This window comes from Cordyceps militaris (genome assembly GCF_000225605.1).
Source record: "Cordyceps militaris CM01 unplaced genomic scaffold CCM_S00005, whole genome shotgun sequence".
Classification (NCBI taxonomy): domain Eukaryota; kingdom Fungi; phylum Ascomycota; class Sordariomycetes; order Hypocreales; family Cordycipitaceae; genus Cordyceps; species Cordyceps militaris.
The window spans coordinates 2,056,107-2,077,580 of NW_006271973.1; the positions used below are offsets into that span (position 1 = coordinate 2,056,107).

The following is a 21,474-nucleotide window of genomic DNA, read 5'->3' on the forward strand; positions in this document are numbered from 1 at the left end:
GGCTTCGGCCGGGAGATCTAGATGACGATCGTTCTATGGAGGCTACAACACGCCCCAGAGCTAACAATGAATTTTACTTTTTTTTCATAGGGATCACTACTCTAGTAGAATGTGCCCACGTCGGTTCGTCCTTTCGTACACCCATAGCCCGACAAGCAACGCAATGGCCGCCGCGCCGGCTCCTACCCGCATCTGCCACGCAGACACCAACGTGGTCGTCGTCTTGAGCAGGCTGTCCGCCGCCATGCCCGCCAGCGACAGGCAGAGAGCTTGCAGCTTCCGCGGCCACGCGGCCAGCAGCGCGTCGGCCAGCACCCAAACGACTTTCCAATACCGTTAGCGTTGTCGTGAAGAGGAGACGAGATGCATTTACGTACATGGCAGCAAGAGGACGCGCAGGTTGGCGAGCATGGTGATGAGCCATGCGTCTTCGCGGCCTGGCCAAACCGAGCCGACGCTGGAAAGGGCAATGATGGAGATGAGAAGCAGCGCTGTGGATAGTGGTCAGTCTCTTTTTAGCTTCTGTCGACGTGTGCGGGAGTGGCATTGTTGTAGGGGTTTCATACTGATGCTCTGCGGAAAGCGAGTCACGCACACGGTGCAAGCCATGATCACGACCGCGTAGACGCACAACAGCCCGAGCAGCGGCGCCGTGGCAGCGAACCCGCGGGGCAGATCCGTCGCAAGGTGCGCGAGCAGCGATACTGCGAACAAGACCGGCAGCACCACGTCATACTTCCTCCCAGGCCCACCGCCGTCCGCACCCGCCGCCATCTGCCTCCTAAGACGTGCTGAGAGCCACGGCACCTCGTCCGGCCGGCCGACCCACCGCCGTCCAAACGTCGCGACAGCGACCTGCAGCATGATGGCCACCACGTCGCGGAAGTACAGTGCGTAGGGGCGGAGCATCCGGTCGGGCAGCAGACGGGCAACGGCGCGTTGACTGAGTAGCGGGAGGGCGAGCGACAGCGCGGCAAAAGCTAGCACGCGCGCGGTGAGCTGCGCCGGGTCATGGGGTCGCCACCACCAGAGCCATACGAGGGCGGCCATAACGGGGTAGGCGGTGCCGTGCACGGCGCCGGAGACGAGGCCGCGGAGGACCTGGCCGGTGTTGCTGTCTCCAAGGAGGGCGAGGAAGCCGGGCAAGAAGGCTGCAATATTGCCGTGTTAGCGGTGGGGCGAGCTCTTGTTTTTCAGAGGGGGTGGACGGCGAACCGTGTAGGAGGACGAGTTGCGGCACCACTCGCAACAGAGACTGGTGCGTGATGAGAAGAAACGCGGGTGCCTGCGCCAGCAGGAAGGCGCCGCAGTATGCCATCGTGCGATGCCCCTCGCTATAACCATACTGTGCCCGAGAGTCCCAATACAGCGGCAGAAGCATATCCATTGCCATCTAGCAACCTAGTTAGCTTTGTCTCGTCAAACACGACAAGGGGAGAAGAATGAAGAGGGGTTTACAAGAGTCAAGAAGATAAAAAGGAGCTCCTGCTGCCATCGACCAACCGAGTCCCGCGCGGCAGTCACCGGCACCTCTTCGCCGGGCGGCCAGGCAGCCGCGGCGTGTAGACGCAGCCGGGCCCGGTCGACTCGGCGCATCTGGTCCACCATGGCATTGTCAACCCGCACAACCGTCTCCCGCACAAACGTATCATCACGGGCATCGTACGAGCACAGCAATAGACGCTGCTGGTGCGCGGCAGCGCCGACGGCAAACGCAGCAACCGGGGGCTTTTGCGCCCTGATATGCGTGACCATCATCATGTGCGTGTCGACGAGCGTAAACTCAAACATTTTGCGCTGGCACGTCGCACTGCCGCTGCCCGCATCGGCGTCGGCGTCGATGAGCGTCAGCAGGCCATTATCGCGCCCCCAGAGGTGCCGCTCCACGACACCCGCAGCGACTCGCCCCTCGACGCCGACCAGCTGCGCCTGGGCGTGCTTCTGCCGCCGCGTGTGGCCGCCGCCGCGCTGGTGGAAGAGATACAGCGCCGGCGCCAGGAGTGCGGGCGCGCCAAAGAGCACGCCCACCATTATGACGCCGGGCAGCACGCTGCCACCAAAGATGTCATGCCCGCCTTCGGACACGTTGGCCGCGAGGCACAGCACGGCCGCGGCGCCGAGACCGAGGCCGCCCGAGGCTATGAGCAGCGATATCAGCGTCTTGCTGGGGGCCGCCAGTTCCGCCTGCCGTGCAGTGTCGTCGTCAAACGCGTCCCAGCGCACGGCGGCACCGGGCACCCCGTCGAGCAGCAGCGTATCGCGCACGTCGGCCGCGATGCCGACAACGCGGCTGTTGGGATGCACGTCACGGACGCGCGCACCCCACGTATCCTTGACATTTTCATACCAGGCCGGGGCGACGTCATAGTGGTGCTGCGGCGGCGGCGGTAGCAGGCACACCATGCGGCTCAGAAAAGCGCCGGCGTCGCTGGCGAGCGACAGGCGTGCAAACGCTTCAAATCCCGAGTCACCCGGGTGCACGACGGGCCGCTGGCCGGTGGGCAGCAGGCCCATGAGAGCATATGCCACGTCGCCAGGGCTAAAGGAGTGCGTGCCGCGGCGCGCAAAGCACGCCAGCGCCGTCTCAAGTAGACGCATGCCAGAGAGGATGGCGGACCCCTCGTAGTGGTGGAGGAGCTCCTGGACGAGCGCAGCGTCGTCCCAGGCGCGCTCGGCAAAGTTGCGCTTGGCGAGCGCCGCCACGGGCCCGGAGCCGGAGCCGAGGGCGTACAGCTGCACGCGGTGCTCGCCGGGGCAGAGGAGCAGCTCGGGCAGCGTCCACAGCCGCGAGCCCCAGTGCCGGAGCCACTTGGTAGTGGCCTGTGGCTCGGCGCCGCTCGCCTGGCGGTCGGTCCGGAGGAGGGCGGCGACCTTGTCGGACGCGGGCGGGCTGATGGCGATAATCATGGAGTGCGCGGCGCGCACCACGTCGCAGATGCGGTACACGTCGTCGCTCTTGCTCGACGTCCGCGCCACGCCGTCCCGGTCGCGGACGCACTCAAAGTCGATCCAAAAGGCGCGCTTCCCCGCGCGCCGAGCGGCGTCGAGGCCCCAGCCGACAAGCGTGGCGCGGTCGTTGTGCGCGAGCTGGCGGTTCGCCTCTCGCGTGGCCTCGTCGGGGTAGCCCGCGTAGGCGTCAATTTCCTCGTCCGTGGCGACACGAAACTGCTCGCGCGTGTACGACACAAAGACGAACTCCATGTCGACGTCGTCGCCCTCTTGGTCCAGAAACTGCGATACGTTGATAGTCTCGTACTCGTCCAGGGCGGGATCACGGATATAACAGAGGTGCCGGGGGCGCGAGGCCGCGCCTTGGTCGCGCGCCTCGACCAGGATTGTGTGCACCGCGTCGTCGCCGCCACTGTCCGGAGGTTCTGTGGCCGGCATGTCCGTGTCCAGGTCAATGTCGTCTGTGTAGGCGCGTCTTTGCACGGGAGACGCTTGTGACGGCCTTGCGCCCGGTGCCCCGGCTTCAGAGGCTCCGAGATGCCGGACCGGCGGGTACCGAACATCCGGTCGCGCCAGCTGAGCACCGGGCGTCTGGAGGGCCGACTGAAAGGGCGGGCTCATAAACTCAAAGCCATAAAACTAGGCGCTGTCAGTACGTCCATCCTTGACAAGAACGGGCGGCAGATGAGGTTTACGAAAATGCAGGAGAGAGGCCACGACAGTACCAGTCGCAGCCCGGCTTGTCCAAGTGCCCGCGCGTCAGAAAGACGCAGCTGCGCGCTGCCGGGCTCCAGTGCCGGCGCGCCGATCCAGTAGCTCATCTTACCGAGGGTTGTCGTCGGCGACGGCGGCGTCGTGCCCAGGCGCTGCCACAGCCGCGTCGGCGGCAGCGACACCGCGTCTTGGAAGCTCTGCACGATGAGCGGCGCGAGCTTGCCATCTGAAGGTTGCACGTAGTGCAGCACTGATGAGGTCGGGTCACTCGGACGAGCCGCCTCGGCGCGGTCGTGGGCTGCTCGAGAGGAGACGGACTCGTCGTCTTCACGAGACGGCGGCATTTCTAGGGTGTTGTTTTCATTCCAGGCAGGTTTCTTGGGCTGATATTTTTGAGAATATAGAAGCGATTTGAAGAATCCAAGTTGAGCTGGCTCGTCTTTGACGCCACAGGGGGTGAGGCTATGTATGTAGTGCAAGTCAGCGCTAGTTACGGATAACTAGAGATGGTTAGCTCACGTCAGGCGTTTTCTCTTTCGGCCTCGGCGAACTGTCATGGAGGTTGTTCTGTTGAGTCAGTCTTCAAAGAATCATGCAAATGAAAATAGAGAGTTTTGGTTGAATGAAAATCATTCATGACCCAAACTTGTCACGGAAGATGGCAACTCGGTGTGCAGGTTACGTTGTTACTACTCCCGGACTAGCTACGGGCCTAGCTACGGGCCTTCCCGGTCCCTAAAATAGAAACGTGAGAATGAATGAGCCACTTTTACGGAAGAATAGTCGGTATATACATTACAACGTCAGTTCCTTCTTCGCATATTGTGGCGTACTGATGGTTTAGTATTATGTGCGGTTTTCCAAAGAGTACTTTATTATGCATGGTCCTCTCTTCTCTGGTGTCACCGATGTGATACTGTTATTCACCCGCCCCACGTCTGGGTCTGTGGCGAGTAGGTCTGGTGCGAGATTGGCACGAGACTCCATTACGTCCTATAGTTGCTCCTTGAGAATAGTGACTCCTTCTTGGAACCTATCCAGAATGTATTGCAGTTCGCGGCGCGATCCGGTAGCGCAGTTGCGGAACAGGCCGTCCAAGCTGTACCGATAGTCGGGCTGGCCCCCGACAGCTGCAAGTCGATGGGCGTAGTAGTCATGCTCAGACATGGGGATACGCGATCGCCGAACTGCGAGGTTGTGCATGAGGTGGCCGAGTTCCATGTCGTGCGGGCGCCAGTACATGGGCTCGCCCGAGGGGAGAGTCGGCTGGCCGAGGCCCATGACCACCTCGACGAAGCGCTGGGAGACAGACCGGCCGATGCCAGCGGGGTCGGCATAGTCAAAGTCTTCGCAAATGGGGTCCGCAAGGTCGGTGTAAAGCTTGTAGGTGAGGTGGGAGCAGCGGCAGACGCGCAACTTGGGCATCAGCGCGCGGAATCGCATCGCCATCCACAGACGGTGGCCAGGGTCCTCGTTCGGGTGACCGACCCAGAGATGCCTATCTGAGCGTGTGTTTTCTGTCGTGGATTGGCGCGTCATGAGCGAAACATTGCACAAGTGAAGCTCCTCCAACGACGGCCCCAAGGCGACAGCAATGCGAAGCAGATCCTCTGGTAATATCGAAATATGCTCGAGTTCAAGGTATGTAGGTTTCGGTGGTATCAGTTGGGGGCTAGGGCCAGGAATTCTCATCTCTAGCCATCTTACGTGATCCATGTCTGCAAGCGTCGTCACTTCCAAGACACCATACAGGTTTAGGCTGCCAAAATTCACGTCTATTAAACAGAGTGATTGGAGATTGCGGGCAGTGAAAATCATGTTCCACAAGGCGACGCCAAACATGATGGTAGAGAAGGAGCCAGAGTAAACACGACGGATAGTGAGCACGAGCGTCTCGACTGGCGGCAGCAAAGCCTGCATGTTCATGACATCAGAGGGATTCATCCAAAGCTCACACAAGGTGTCTTCGGGAACGCACTCAATCGCGAGCGTCTTGAGAGGGACCGAGTCCTCGTCGGGTCGCTGCCCGAGGGCCTTGAGCGCATTGGCGAGAACCCGCGTGGCGGCACTGCATTGCACACCAATGACTGGGAACGGGAGGCAAATGCGCACGCGGTCGACATCGCGGCAGTAGAAGAGAATCTCGGCGGTGGAGCGGTAAAAGTCCGTCTCTGTAAATGACGTCTCGCTAAATGAATATCGAGACCGCAGAGCACGGCAGAAGCTCTTCATCTGGGGTATCTCTTGCAGCATGTGAGTCAACGTCTCAACTTCGTCTGTCGGCCACTGTCAGTTTAACTGGGAGAGAGTGAGAGGGGCTTTCATGGGCAGCCATACAGTCGTCTCGCAAGGGGGTCATGTCGATGTACAGGGCTTTGCACCGATGTCCTATTGTCTGCAGGCCTTCGGTGCGAGGCTTGGCAGCATTGGACTGCTTATTCAGTCGCGTCGATTCCAGGCTGAGGGTGCGGCAGCCAAGGGGCCGCAGGACGTGGTTGAAGGCGCGGCAAACAAGCCGCTTCGCCAAGACGTCATTTCTGGTAGCAGTGTATGCAAAGTCTAGCAGGATCTCTTCAAACAGCTCCGGCGGGAGACGGTCCATGATCGGGCGTCTTCTTGTACTGCGTTCCACGTGCCCTGCGCCAGTGCCGATTTGGCCAATGACGGAACCAGGGGATGGCGTGTGGTTGATGATTTGTTGACGTCGACACTCAGGGATCGAGGCCCAACAAAGGCGGTTGGCGCTAAAGCTGGCTGGGGGTGGAGAGCTGGCGGATGTCACCTTCGAAAAGCGCGGGCAACACTTTGTTGAACAAGCTCGATTCCCTTGGCAGCTGGACTTGCGAAACGTCTCGCGCGGATTCAACGAGGAATACGGATACAGTCGCCGATTCGACCACGACAAGCGACGTTTGTCGTCTCACGTGACGGCGTTCTACTGCCCTTGGCCATGTCACTGCGCGAAGGTGTTGTTTGGCTGGGAGAGCAACACGCAATGTGAAGCTTTAAAAGCCGACATTTCTCTAGAACCAAACAACAAGATGATTTTCGTGCATCTAGCGATGGCTATGTGACGGACATCGGTTGCAACGTGCGGTGTCCAGTCACGTCCAAGTTTGCATCGTGACACGGCACTAGACGCAGAATGGGATCACAGCGACAGAGCGGGCTCGGAACAGTCGCCATTATTTAGCCTTTGGTGCGCCCCTTTACCCTCGCCTAGTTGTGTAGCACCGAAGTTGTTGCCGCTGGCTGTCACTTATTTCGGATGTCGTGTAGCATCGGAGAGGTAATGCCAGCTGCTTGTGCAGGGTGGCACAACGAGATGGCTTTATTGGTACGACCGGACATGGCCATGGTTGCGGGGAAAGAGAAGGCGCGCCAAGTAGCCAAATGGGAGGTGCGTATCCGTATGCGCAGATTCATTCAATACACATGTGTTGTCTTGATTCTGCGTTGCAGGACGCCCTTGGTAGCGCTCTTGCAAGGACACGATAGTTGCGCAGAGGTGGCGGGACAATTTAATACTGCGTAAAGTATCCGTACGTACCTAGGGTCAACCGAGCGCCGAGTTAGGCAGGTAGCAGACGTGGAGGGTCGAGGTGGGCGTTTTTGGGAGGTCGAGCTGCATCATGTTTATTTTTACAAATTACAATTGATTAGCTCTTCAACTTGCGACAGTTGGTGACGCTTGGTTCGTCCCCTGCTTGATTGCCAAGCTGCGTCGTCGCAATCTGGCAACTTGGTGGCTGGAGGGGTGTGGAGGGTGGCTGGGTGGTGGCTGGGTGGTTTGCGCCACAGTGTAATCATCATCACAGGCCGGCCAACAGGAGGGGAACAAGGGAAAAAAAAAGACAAGAGCAGCTGCGCATGGGTTCCGTCTGAATCGCATCGGCGGCTGCTGTGGGGTCAATTGAAATGCATGAGACCAATGTTGTCAGTGGACAATGCACTTGGCACAACATGTCCACCTGTGAAATCATGTAACCAGTGCGACGCATTCCAGTGGGACGGGTGTGTTGCAGTCCTGGGGTATGACACCGTTATGCGACACGGAGGTGAGGGCGTGGTGAGGAGATGTGGAAGATGGGAGGAAGGAAAAGAAGGGAAGGACGGTGGGGACGTGAAGAGTATTTCACAATGGATACCAAGTAACGACCTGTATGTAGTTAGTTATTAGTTAGTTAGTTATTAAAGAGACGGGAAAGCTGATGGCGGATGAGAGTTTTCCACTTCATGGCGTGTCCCCAGTGGGAGGCCCCAATGCCGGGTGTCCACTGGGGCGAATGTTCCGGTCAAGCCCACAAAGAATACGAGAGCCCTGTACAGAGTACAATTACCTTCTTGGGCAAGTTGACTACAGCGGCGAGGTGCCTGCACGGCTGCCACGGCTGATGAGAGGCGCCAAGACGGTTGAACGGCTGCAACAGGCACTGTAGTCTGCCGGCCGAACACCTTCAGCGGAACAGGCCAGCGCTATCGGGAGCCTGTAGTGGGCCGACGAGCTGTGGGCTAGCGAACATTTTGAATCGGCCAAATTCTGCAGTGTCGCGTAAACAAATAGGGCTGTCTTTCATTCACTTCTAAATTGCATGCGTCATATGTCCCCCTCCCAAGTCATTCAATATTCGATATGTTACCCAGTGATATTACCAGTACTAAGAAAAACAGCCAAGGTAGAGCACGGAGACCCCCGTTGCCCTGCAAAAAAGGCCTGTAGACTCGACTAGCGCCGTCTTGGCAGCCCCCAACCACTGCTGATTGTTCAAGCCCAAACCTGATAACGCACCCAGCAACAGCCAGCATCCGCCAGCATCAGGCCGTGACGCATTCTTTTTCTGTCCAGGAGGGCATCTGGTACCTGCCGCGCCCATCCCTGCCTCTCATCCTGCCTCTCATCCTGCCCGCCCAACCATTCGCCCTTTGCTCTCTCAACCAGCCACTGGGGACCAATTGACGCTAAAATTGAAGCTTCTCAATCACGAACGAATCCATAGTTGAAAATGGTTCCTTTAGTGTAGTAATTGGTAATCGCCGCTGTGAAAAATCGACACTAAAGAGGGCCGGTTTGCACAAAGGTCCCATCGCCACCAAAAAACTTACAGTGCAAAGTTTAGGAACATTGGCCCCTGCTCCTCCTGTAGCCCCAGCGACTAGCGCCCATTTCAAGACTCCTCACGGCTTCCCCAGTTTTTATTTCTTACCCGTTCGGCCAGCTCTTGCCGTCCACCCACGAGCTTGCCCGCCGCTGCCCAGCCCAGCCCAGGCCTGTTTTTTTTTTAAACTGCGAAAAGCCCTCTCGTCATTTGTCTCTGCCTCGGATCTTCTTTTCTCTTCTTCTTCTGCTTCTCCTTCCTCCCCCAGCCCGCCTCTGCTCCAGCATCCGCCAGTCTGCTTGTCAGTTCGTCTCAATAACTCTTTTAATTTTATATCCATACCCAAGGTAATTAATCACCTCCCCATTCGCCACTCCCGAATCACCGCTTCGGACTCTCGCTGTTTGCGCGTGGCATCCGCTTGACTTCTGATCATCGCCTGTTGCTAACCTGGTTGTTCTTCTTCTCGCCATAGCTCAATCACACCCCTCCACACAGTCACAATGTTCGTCAAGACTCTCATCTTCGCTCTCGCTGCCGCTGGCGCTGCGACCGCCCAGGTCCAGAACTACACCAGCTCGCTCGACATGAAAATCGACCCTAACCAGGTCACTGCTCAGGAGCGAGGTAAGCTCGCCCTCTCTACGCCCATAGTAAACAATCACCCCGTACTAACCAGATTGCTCGTCTAGCTCAGTGGTGCAGCGCCGAGACCAATAGCTGCTCTCAGCTCTGCAACAACAACGACAGCACGAATACATGCTCTCCCGTAAGTTGCCACGCGGCTTGTCGCTTTCGCTTCCTACTGGCGAAATAGTCGTGCTAACTTGCTTCGCCAGACCACGCTCGACTACTCTTGCATCTGTAGCTCCAATAACAGCGCTCCAGGTCTCGAGTTCTACGCTCAGACTATGCCCACTTCCATCTGCCTGAAGCTCTTCGACCTCTGCAACTCTCAGAACGTCGGCAACGCTAGAAACCAGGAGGCTTGCAAGACCAACATCATGTCGCACTGCGGTACCCAGGACCCTACTAAGGCCACTACGGGCAGCTCCAGCAGCGCTTCCGGCTCTTCCACCTCTGCCTCTCCCCAGGCTACTAGCCAGACTGGTGGTAGCGGTACCGCCTCGTCGACTAGCAGCAGCCACGGCCTGGCCGCTCCCACCATGGCCGCTGGTCAGGGTATCGCCGCTGCCGCCGCCGCCGTGGGCGTTTTTGCTTACTTCATCTAAGCTTCGCCATCTCAAGCCAGGCCCGAGCAGCCTGGCTTGATCTAGGGGCCCCGAAGTCAGCCCCGTCACCTTTTCACTTCTCTGTACCGATTTTTATGACCAGTACGCCTTTTGGCTTTGACGATTGATTTCTCCGACGACGCAACACTTTGACGAATGCGAAAATGACGGAATGGGGGGATGGCTTGAGTTGATCTGGTTGATGAGCTTGGCGCGGCTACTATCATCGTGCCTCGTATTACCATCGTGCACCAGTTCCTCAGCCCTCCACTTGAGGCAGGGATACGCAGTAGTATAGTGCGATAAGGACGGCTATGAGGTCGGAAAGTTGAATCTTGTTGTTTTGTTTTTGCGGGCGTGTTTTTCTCTTTTTCATCCATGATTCCATAGCAGAGGCGAAGGGAGTAAGCAGACACTCTTAATTAATTTAGAATTTACCACACTATTCATTCAGACTTGTATACAAGCTATTCTTGGGACGTTTAGATTCCTGCCTATTTTGGGCATCTGCTGGAGAGGATGATCGAAGCTGTTGTGGAGGTGACTGTCGATCCTTGCGCTAGCATCACGAACGACTTCCAGGATGGGAAGTGTGTTGTGGCTGAAGCGGAGTGCAGAAGCCTCTTCAACGGACGTGCTGTGCACACTCAACTCACCCACCGCAACATCCACACACCCACGATTCAGCTGAGAAGAGGCGCCACCGTCGGGCAGCCAAAAGCCAGCCGCCGTCTGTGCAGAGACGAAATCCAAATCGATCGCAGCCCGGATCCTTGTCCTTCGATAAAAGGTTTCCCCCCCCTCCGGGTTCCTTGTTTGCCTTGCTCCCGTCCTACCGTGCCACACAGCCCGTCGCCCAACTCCCGATGGGTTGGTTACTTCTCGCTTGGGCGCGTGGAGACAGGCTGCGTTTTTTTGGTTCATGGGCAGCGATGAAGCCAGAAACGAACGGGGGGCTCTTTCTTAACTTTTGAGTAAGACATTATACTAGACTGTTTGTATAGACTGCTTGTATTGAAATCCGTATGCGACATTGTGGAGATCCCCCCCCCATCTCCCAACGAGCAGACATAGCTCCTTCGTCGGCCCTCTCAATCGCTCTCATCGCCGTCCATAGCCTCATCCGCGTCTTCCTGCTCCACATCCGCCATCTCTTCCAGCGTATCCTGCGTCTCATCACCACTGTCCTGCCTGTGCTCCTCTTCCTCCTCGTCCTCTTGCTCCTCCTCGTCCTCTTCCTCATCATCCATCTCCTCCGCCGCATCCTCTTCCTCCGGGTCCTCGGCATCCGTCTCCTCGGCATCCGCCGGCGACGCCTCTACGCGCGCCTTTTTTGACCGTGGGGCATCGTCGCCATCACTCAGCGCCGACGTAGTCGTCTTGTCGCCGACGCCTCTGTCCTCGCTACCGCCGACGCCGGCACCGCCCCCCATTTCGACGTCGTCGCCGGGCGTCTTGACGGCCGCCTTGACCTTTTGGCGATATGTGTTGCGCTTGTCCGTCTGGATGGCGTTGAACTCTAGACAAGCAAGGGCAAGTCAGCCAAAACAGAAAAATAAAAGAAAAAGGCCCTCTTGTAGAGGTATGTGTTCCTCCCTGGTATATCTGTGCGTCATGACAAGCAAGGTAGGTAGGCATAGGAAAGGTGTCGTAGACGTACTCGCAAACTCGGCCTGGAGGGGCTCCTTGAGAAAGTCAAACTCGATAATTTCGAGCGCTTTGAACACGTCCGCCGGCATAATCGTCTTTTTATTTGCATTGAGCGTGATTTCGTTTGCACTGTGAAAAAAAAATATCCGCCTCAATTAGTCTCTTCTCCCATCGCCCACGATGAGGGTTGTTCCACTGCCAATGTATGAAAAATGCTTACTGCGCAGCGAGATAGCTGATAAATACCGTCGCGCTCTTGCTCATGGCCATGATGGCGTTGGCCTGTATCTGCGTGTTGGCCGGCAGCACGCCCTTAGCCAGCCGCGTAATGATGGACTTGGGCAGCGTCAGGTCCTCAATCGTCATCTTATCCAGATCCACCGCTGCCGCTGCCGCCTCTTTGCCCCGTTTCGTCCCCTCGGTTGTGCTATTCTCTTCGCCCTCTTCTGCCCGCGGAGGAGGACTCGTCGACGGGACGGAGGAGTCGGCCCGCGCAGTTGGCGAGGAAGCGTCCGCGACCGCGGGCGAGACGTCGCTCCTGCGCGCGTCGGATTTGCGAGACGGCATTATTATGTTTATATGTGTGTTGTATGCGTGCAAATCCGGTAGTGTGGCTTGTTGCTTCGTTGGCTTCGCGGGGGCGAGAGAGGGGAGGAGCCTTGGGAGCTGCCCAATGTCGAACCGTGTCGTTGGGAGAGTTGGCGGGGAAAGGGTCGTCGTCACTTTCACCAGCGAGGGTGTGCGCGCGTTCGTCGTCGAGCTGGGCAGAGAGTCGCTTCCGGTCCTGAAGAATCAAATCATAAAAACGTAAGCAATAGCAACGGTCGCTGAGGCGCGTGAAGTCAATCGCCAGCAATGGTCTAGAAAGGGACGGATGGATGTTGGTCGCTTCCAAGGGCGTTTCTAAAGGCTTGGTTGGGGACGCGTTTTTGTCAGTGGACCCCACATTTTTAAACCGTCCCCTTGACCACGCGTTAAGTGGTCAAGTCAAGGCCATGAAGCATGATTATGATCGCATTATAAAGTAAGAAAAGGATGGAATTAGAACAGGAGTAAAATCAAATCCGCGAATAAAAAGGCACAACGGTTTATGCTAGCAGCCGGTCAACCATAAAAAACAAAACCCGGGGTGCATTACACCCGTGTTCCACGACAGCCTCACGGTTGTCAAACATATTACGTGCATAAGGACACGACGTCATGAATCGATCGTCACAGCTGCCCCAAATTCGGAGCAACCCATCATATGCTGCATGTCAATTGGAGAGTTGAATCGGTTTCATTGAGCTGTTCCTCCAGCCAGCTGTCAGTCTTGCTGACGTTCATGTTCTTTGTACGTATTGTTCGAGATACATCATGCTGAGCCCTGCTCAAGCATGGAGCGGCAGGATGTGGCCGCCACACTCGTGGTCTATGCACAAGACTATCCTTGGTACTTTCCAAACCAAAAATCATCCAGGGTATATCCAGCCATACGTACATCATAGCAATATACAACATGTAGAAAAGAGAAGAAACGAATTCTCTGAGCAAAGAATGAACAAGGCATAAGAGCCTTGATGGATGCCGGTAAGTGTTTATGCCATGATTGGCTTCCCCTCGAGGGTGCCGTTGTGGATGTATAAATAAATTTATTCTCCACTTCAGGGGCACAATGTCCGAGCGATAATATATCTGCGTCAGAGCCTTGCTTCGGAGGAAAAAGCCCTTGTCATTGGAGCCGGCAATGGTCACATAATAAGACTGGCAGTGGCATCTTGACAGCTGCGGGGGTTGGTTCCACTGCCCAAAAATTGCAGGGTTCGGCGGCTAGAAGCATTCCAGACGAAGAAGCTGGCTGGCAATTGGCCAGTCTAGGTGGTTGATATGGCAAAAAATGAGCGGTTCAAAGGCCAACCAGATATTCCTTGTGATATCCTGACTTGCCGTTCAGCCAATGGCGCGACCAATCTCAGACTTGTGGATTGGCGGTCGTGGTGACAATCCACCCAGCAACATTTCATCGTCAAATGATGCCCTGGGCGGCTTGGCAGGGGTCGAATAAGCGGTGCTATTGTTTGAGGCCTGGTGCATCGATCGGCTTCGGTGGCGAGTGAAGGTCTCTGTAGAGTGGCGTGGCGGCGTGCCTTCCTGCTCGGCGCCGTACCAGTAGTCATGCGAGGGCCGGCGAGATAGCGACCGTGTGCTCCATGCCCGGTGGTGGCGGCTTGCGGTAGACACCGGCGGGAGCTTGCCGACACGTGTTTGTCGCTTGGGCTGGAGAATAAAGGCGTCGTCCCCTCGAATAGCATCGTCGGTCAGGCCAGGCCGGGCATTGGGGGCGCGGGCCATCACTGGCGTCGTGGGAGCATCGGGACTGATGCGGTAGGCCGGCGAGTTGGGGCTCGATTGCTGGTCTTCGGAAATTCGAGACGGCGCGGCATTGGGATATACAATGATGCTCGCGGCTTTGTTTGAGGAAGCCGAGAGGCCGCGGTGATGTGATGGTCCTTGCTCAAGAACCTCGGACTGTTCATCGTCTTTGTCGACTTTCCACGACTGAATCTCCTCCTCGCCGATTGGAGTGATGCCTCTGCGAAAAAGACGTGCTCTGCGTCTTTGCACCTGGTAGAATAGAACGGCACACAGTAGGAGGGCCGCGACGCCGGGAATCACCGAGGCCAGGATGATGGTGAGGTTCTTGTCGGCGATGTGAATCTCTCCCATAATGAATGACGTTGCAACTTTGAAGGATGACGTGAATTGACCAAACTTGCAGTGGAAAAAATAGATGAACGACTAGGGGTCCATGTACAGCGTTTGGTGATATGGCCCGTTGTGAGGTGAATGGTGTTCAAGTCCACCTCCAGAGTTGACGTGAAGAGAAACGACAGCAAGAAAGCGAGTGACAGTTATGATGTTCGCCTTCACCGAGGTGTGGCGGTGATGAAGTTTGAGCGTTGCTTGATTTGAAAAAGGGCCTGCATCAGAGGTGAGACTGCGTCGTCAGGACATCTATAAGCAATGGCGGTCAGCAGACTGGTAATACTAAGCGAGCCGTTTTCAAGTACCAAGTAGCGGCAACCAAGATAAGTGAGGCAAGACGGTCTCACTTCTATACATGGAAAGGAACCAGGGCTTACAAGACGTTGCGGGACAATGGGCAGTGAGGAGTGAGGCTAGACTTGCCCTGGCCAGCCAAAAGAGACAACCAGAATGAGCTTCCCGGAGAGGAGAGGATGGCGTAGTTCTATATAGAAGATGGGGGTAGAGGCGGCGAGGGACGAGGGGCAATGAGCGGACGGGGCGGCCCATCGTGGACACCATCTCAACCACTGCCAGCGGGGACGGCAGTGGGCTAGTCTAGACAAGTGAGAGGTACATGTCAGTACGTAACTACCATGCACCGACGACTGATAGAAGCAATCCCCCAGCAAGCCGATCCTGCACACCTTGTTGCGGCCGGCGACTGGCCAAGCCAAAAAGGTTCGGTACTGTAGCGTGGCAGGGGGTCGGGTGGTGGGGAAGCAAAGCTGCAGGTGGCCTGTCGTAACGGTGCAAGCGTGACGCACAGGCAACAAAAAAGTAATATAGGCTGCAGGCGATTTGGCTTGGTTGAAGAGAACTTGACCTATTTTGATGAGGATCAGGGGTGACCGGCGGTTTGGCTTGTCGTGGTGGTGTGGAGAAGAGTAGCGGGCGCGGGAACTGCTTCAGGGCCAGAAGTCAATCAGCCAAGCCTAGCACGTTTCGAGGCATCGCAACTCTGTAGTATTTCTGGCTGCAGCACTTTAACTAGTTAGTTATAACTTATCCGTATACCGCACTGGAACGCACTGGTACTGGTGCGAGTTAGCTGGGTCCGCTGGGTGCCGGTGGGGGATTCAACTAGTTAATAGTTAATAGTTGTTGCAGTCCAGTCTTCATCAGAGCTGGTTGTGATGCGAGTTGTCAAGTATGAGATGTGACTATAGAAGTATTGTCCACTCCGTGTTACAGCACTCTACCGCAGGTAGAATTTCGTCTCTTGCCGCACGCCAACCGTCACCGCCGGTGTTGTTGGGCAGTGGCGGGCGTGCTTCGATAAACTCCGAGCCTGTTTGTAAAGAGCTGGCTGGGGAGATGGTTTGTGGTCACCAAGGTGCGCAGTCTCTTGTCATGAGACAGGCCACCACGCGACTAGCGAGCAATTGGTGCAGCCGGGCCTGGAGTGACACGGCACTAGGCCGCGATACTAGAGGGCCAAGTCAGGAACGACAGACGGACTCCGCTCAACATGATATGATATCCGTGGTGGTGGAGATGTGTGTTTGGTAACTCAAAAGCTCGGTAGCAGGTGACGGCAGGCGGAATACAACCGTACAGGCGGATTTATGGCTGTGATTCTTGTCTCGCCTTTTTTCGGTTATTAATAGCTATCATAAGCGCCCAGAGAATGTTTCGTAGCTGCGGAGTACATATACACAGTCCTTGACGACTCCACACGCGGCGCTGCTGGACGGGGCGTGATGCAACGGCTGAAGGTCTCCCTTGCAGGAATCGACCGGGTGTTGGAGAGGCTAACTAATTTGTAGTGGTTAGTACAGCGGCTTGTTCTGGATACCTAGGTAATAATAGTCACCTTTGGTACAGTGTACATTGGAGTGTGTCCGCCTCTGTCGTGTCACTGTTCCCGGTCTGGGAATATCAGTAAAGCGTCCAGTAACGTCGGTCAATAAATATGTCAAGATTGATTGCCGGTACTCCGTCCGAGCCGGGCCGTGATTCTGCCAGCCGAAAGCTGGCTAATAACTATGGTGCCATGCACACAGCTGGTCCAATGTCTGAGACTGGTCGGAGGGAGCCCGGAAAGCGGAAAAGCGGTGGATCATGGATCGAGACCGGGTTTCCATTTTGACCAAGCCGAGTGGAAAATTGGCGAGGGGAAAAAGAGGCACAGCAGCATCAAAAGAAACGTCCGGCGCACGGCGATGGAGATGTAGCGTACACGCCACGCGGCGGAGCGCGATTCGGATATAATTGATGGCTGTCGTTTGCCTCTGGTAGACTGACAAGCAGCTGCCTCATCAGTAAAAATTTGCCCGTATAAGCATGAGCACAGTGTGCCAGCCAGTGTAGCAAAAAGCAAGTTTGATGAGCGCAAAGCTGGCATCCTGGCACGGCTGATATCGTACTGGATAGTGATAGTAGTGCGAGGCGTCGTCTGATCTAGCGTGGAATACTATCTAGGCGAGGAGGAGAGGCTGGAAATAGTGCAAACACAGTGACGAGGCACAGTAGACGATCGAGGGCGTACGGTGCGGCCGTTTGCTGTGACAAGTTGCGACGGGGGCTAACATGGAAGTGGGAAGCTGCGCCGCCTGGGGTGTCTTTGCTTCGACTCGATGGTACCTCGCAGCAAACTAAGCACACGTGTCTAGTAGGTTTTCTCTGGATTGTATCGAGATGTTTTACCTAGTTACTCTAACTAGTAGTAGATCTTGTTCAAAATTTACTGCGGGATGTTGTCTTGTGCCAGAGCCCTGACAAGAGGAGGAGTCTGTCTCTGCAGGCTTCTGCATGTACCTTGAGTGGCTGCAGCATCAGCTACGCCACTGGCCACTGGCCACTGTAGGTACTACCTACCTACCTACCTACATAGGTAGCCGCTGCCTGCCTCGGCATCCGCTGTGCTGCCCTTTTTTATCATCTCTGCCATCTCTGCCCGCCCTCACTCCTCCAAACTAACTCGAGTACGGAGTACCATCGCCAATGTCTCGTTTCTTTTTGCCCGCTTTGACTCCCCAGCACTGCTGTGTCCAGCCAACTGCTACCATGACTGCTTTTCTTCTTCCTTTTCTCCTTTCTTTTTCCTTCACCTTGCCTGGCTCTTTCAAGACATCGTCGTGCCACCCTTCGCCTCTTAGACATTGAACTGTAACGAGCCTTATTCATTTCGCCAACTATCTGGTCGTCGTTTCAATTTCTCATTCCCTGCGCTCAATGTATCCATAGCCGATGGCGTACGCTAGCCATAACATGGCGTTCAAAAGCCTGGCCTTGGCCATCACTGTCCATTCCCACCCAAACTGGAGTGGCTGCGTTACGCCGACCCAGCCACAGAAGATGAGTAAAAGAATGCTACTGCCTTTGAGTAGATTCCTTTTGCTACTACTTTGGTGACAGACCCCAGTCGCCGCCACTATGCATGTAGGTAGAAACGCCAGGTATGTACCTCGATTGTACTCATACTGTCTTCTACATGTTGAAGCCAAAGGATCGCCAGCCGGCATTGAGCAAAAGAAAGCATCTAAACGGAAACGAAACTTGCACAGGACTATCGACACATTTCGCATATCGCAGGTTCGCCTGCAGGTTCGCATGCAGGTTCCTCGTATTAGTTACAGAAGATTCGGAATGGAACCAATGCAACACCGATCAAAAACATGACTACTCTCTCCCTTTACTAACTAGATGATTGCGTCGCTCGAAGAAACGATGAACGAATCAGCACACATTTATTACTTACTGACCATTCTCACAAGTTGCGAACGGGCCGTATCACTGAACCAGCTCTTATCGACCCGTCCACCTCTGAGTGGAAAATCTCCATTCGCACCTCATGAGCAAATGCTCAAATGGCCAAGTCCTTGGCTCTGCCAGCAAGTTGCAGGCTGCAAGCTGCAAGCTGCAAGTTGCAACACACAACTCGTCGTCTGCTCCACACCACCCATGCCACGATTCAACCGAGCGCCGCCGCCAACGCCTCAACTGCACACCAACAGTACAAACGGGATGCAGCAAGCGCCACGGCTACCCCTGGTTGATTTGATCATGTGCAGCATAACCGACTCCGTCGTGTTGTGGGTCAGCTGTAGACATTGTTTGCCCAAATTGAAAACGTGGTTGCGTAGAAGCAATAGACAAATGCCAATGCTTGGGGCTTTACGAACCCTCATTATCTCATTATCCGCGTGTGGGGATATATGTGCACCTGGGACTCTTCTGTGCCATTTGCTCGACAACTTCACCGCAACTTCCCTTTTCCATGATCCCAACCGCTGGCAGTGCGGATCAGCCCACAAGTCATGCAGGGCCAGGGCGGGATCGCGCAAGGCCGGACTTTATTCTCGCAGCCTGCCAAATAGAGACAGAAGCCCATTGCCGAAATACGCCTCCTCGGAGCTCCAACAGGGCATCGACTTGCAGGGTTCGCAGCGTATTCGTCGTGACGTACACACGTCATCTTGCTAGTGATTTCATCTCAGCCTCGTGCGATGCTACTTCATACATATCCGTACCAGTAATCAAAACGACACAGCCCGCCACCCCAGTCCTCAGCTTTTGAAACACACCAAGTCGGACATGCGGGGAAGCTACGGCAATCAAACCAAATGTGACCTGCATATACACACAACTGCATGACCATCACCAATGCATTCCAATTTGCACGTCAATCCTAGTGTTTCAGTCGACCAACCCCCCCAAAAATATCAAGCCGGCAAAGACAAGCACCTACGTTGGTCGCTGACTGAGTGCTGGCACGACACCCTCAGATCAGACACCCAATTGTTGGCGCCATCAGCAAGCAGATATTTCCGACGCCACGGATGGATACGCACTGTCAGGCCGCCCAAACAGGCGGCGTACCTGACCGTGCGCGGGACTCCCTCCCTTAAAAGTAAAAAAGAACGCATGAACTTGATTCTACAAAGCCGAGTAACGTAGCAAGAACTAGTATTCTTAGTCTTGGCGTACGCTGGGTGTGGAAGGTAAGCTGAGCCGGGGCGTCCCAAGAAAAGTGCCTCCTCGGGCTGGGATTGGCCAGACGGACAAACCGGACTAGCATCTCAGGCTTCTTTCATGCAGGCGTGCGACACTGCAGCAAGGGGAAGGAGGGGAAAACAATAAAAACCTAAATTCTGGTCCGGGCGACTGCGACGATTTGATTCGGTTCTGCAGCACTCTCTCTCTCTCTCGATCTTTCTGTCTGTGGTTGGCGTAGCATTAGTGGTGATAATACCAAGTTGGACGAACTGTGATCCCAGCGTCGGAGAAGCAAGTTTCGACGCCATGTTGTAAAGAAACCAGATTTTAAAGGGTATACTCTTTTGCTCACGCGCAGCTTCGGTCAAGGCCCAGTGGCTAGCAAAGTCATTGGTATGAAGAAAGCGAGTTACAGATCGGGGTTGTTACTGATGGGCGAGAGAGGTGTGTGTTGTTTGTTGTTGCCTGCACAGCTGAGCTGAGCTTCCGAGTCGGGCATTGTCAACAACCGAGAGAAGAAGTTGGTTGGGCCGGGCCGAGCTGAAAAAAAGGGCGGGGGAGGGGGTTTCAGAGAGGCCGGAGAAATTCAAGGTCATTGGTTCCGACTACTTTTTTGCTCAGCATAACTACTACATCAGGCGAGACAATTGGCTTGATGCTATTCGCCATAGCGCGCCGCACGACTCAAGGGGATTGGCGGGGGGTTGTGGATTGGTTTGCATAGCAGTACATTGAGGAACATGTACTTTAGATGTCGCCGACGGAAAGGAAACAGAGTTGGGAGATAGTTTGTGCGTTAAAGGGACGAGTTGGTTCGTGCCAAGTCCATGTCGCGTAGTTAGTTCTACTGACACGATATCACAAGCCCAGTCAAGCAAGGGTCAAAATGCAAGCAAGGAGACCAGAAATGAAAAATGAGAGACGAGAAAGTGTGTGAGGAATTTTCAATTTCAATATTGTCAACACAAACCAAGACAGGAAACCGTATTTTTTTCATATGGTATACCCCCAGCACGGGGTTGTACAGTAAATAGACGACAACAGTAGACAGGACAATGAGAGAAAAATCACTTCAAGCGGATAAAAACCCATGCCAAGAAGAATGAGAACCCAAGCCCAGAACCCGAATGCATTCAAAAACCCGAGCAATACTAACGACGAAAAAAAAAAATTGTTTGCCCAACACAACAACCAAAAGTGGGAAGAAAAAAAAACCCCCTGTCAAGAATCGGTCGGAAAAGGTAGCTAGATGCATCAAACGCAAGTACCCGATTCCAGTCCAACAGATTTCAGTTCCAAGGAGCAGAAGAAGTGAAATGAACCAAACAAGACATAAAGATCAATCAAGCGGAACAATTGTACAACAAGTTGAATCAGCCCGGATTGATCCCAGATAAGGAAGAAAAAATGTCAACCCACTAGAGAGACGATACTTCCATCATCATTTGCCCCAAATTCCAAGCAAAACCCGAAAATAAAAAATCAAGGCCCAGGATAACAAATACTGACGTATACCTCTCGTGGGGAAAGCAGTATCCCGTTTTTCTCATTAAGAGATAATCGTCCCAAAAATAAAGATGATAAAAGGTGTTTGCACATGAGCATCATTCTCATTCCGAGGCATATCCGTCCGGCGAAACAGAAAGAGTAAACGGCGTTGTATAGCCGCATATTCATATTCCAGTCTTCCCACCCCGTGTTCCCTCCTTTTTCTTTCCCTCTCTTTTGCCGAGACGCCTCTATTCCATCCGCGTTTGGAAGCCCAGAATCCGACGAACACAAAAGAAAATGGATAATGGGCGCGTTCCGATACAGCGCAGCACAGACGACAGTGTGTCGAGTAAAAACGGACAAAACCGGCAAAATGGAACGTGAATTCGGGTATCCAAGAACAATAGCAGCAACTCCGGAAAAACAACAAAACAGAGAGCATCAATGCCCTTGCTCCTTTCATGCCAACTGAAAGGGCGACACCAGGGGTATTAGAAGAGTGGTGAGGTTTGAAACAAGGAAAGGAGAAATGGAGGGAGAGCACTGAACGTGACACGCGGCCCGGCCGCATCGACTGGGCAATCGTTCTTACGAACAAAACAGCCGGCATAGCGCGA

General features: G+C 55.0%; 5 protein-coding genes across 5 annotated transcripts; 1 reads left to right on the forward strand and 4 right to left on the reverse strand.

Annotated features, from left to right (window-relative positions):
* Positions 1-96: 96 nt before the first annotated feature.
* Positions 97-4,220, reverse strand: CCM_07011 (uncharacterized protein; the record flags this gene model as incomplete). The annotated part of the gene is made up of 7 exons (XM_006672149.1): positions 97-323; positions 378-491; positions 567-1,151; positions 1,216-1,393; positions 1,459-3,588; positions 3,645-4,163; positions 4,215-4,220. 7 exons carry the CDS (start codon positions 4,218-4,220, stop codon positions 97-99), a joined length of 3,759 nt encoding a protein of 1,252 aa, XP_006672212.1.
* Positions 4,221-4,656: 436 nt separating this feature from the next.
* CCM_07012 (uncharacterized protein) lies at positions 4,657-6,265 on the reverse strand (the record flags this gene model as incomplete). The annotated part of the gene is made up of 2 exons (XM_006672150.1): positions 4,657-5,939; positions 6,001-6,265. 2 exons carry the CDS (start codon positions 6,263-6,265, stop codon positions 4,657-4,659), a joined length of 1,548 nt encoding a protein of 515 aa, XP_006672213.1.
* A 2,997-nt stretch (positions 6,266-9,262) lies between these two features.
* On the forward strand, positions 9,263-9,991 carry CCM_07013 (uncharacterized protein; the record flags this gene model as incomplete). The annotated part of the gene is made up of 3 exons (XM_006672151.1): positions 9,263-9,386; positions 9,452-9,528; positions 9,599-9,991. 3 exons carry the CDS (start codon positions 9,263-9,265, stop codon positions 9,989-9,991), a joined length of 594 nt encoding a protein of 197 aa, XP_006672214.1.
* A 1,091-nt stretch (positions 9,992-11,082) lies between these two features.
* Positions 11,083-12,208, reverse strand: CCM_07014 (CBF/NF-Y family transcription factor, putative; the record flags this gene model as incomplete). The annotated part of the gene is made up of 3 exons (XM_006672152.1): positions 11,083-11,510; positions 11,652-11,770; positions 11,862-12,208. The coding sequence occupies 3 exons, from the start codon at positions 12,206-12,208 to the stop codon at positions 11,083-11,085; spliced, it is 894 nt and encodes a 297-aa protein (XP_006672215.1).
* A 1,362-nt stretch (positions 12,209-13,570) lies between these two features.
* Positions 13,571-16,959, reverse strand: CCM_07015 (uncharacterized protein; the record flags this gene model as incomplete). The annotated part of the gene is made up of 8 exons (XM_006672153.1): positions 13,571-14,419; positions 14,810-14,955; positions 15,021-15,089; positions 15,663-15,734; positions 16,106-16,183; positions 16,413-16,659; positions 16,720-16,841; positions 16,917-16,959. 8 exons carry the CDS (start codon positions 16,957-16,959, stop codon positions 13,571-13,573), a joined length of 1,626 nt encoding a protein of 541 aa, XP_006672216.1.
* Between the last annotated feature and the right edge of the window lie 4,515 nt (positions 16,960-21,474).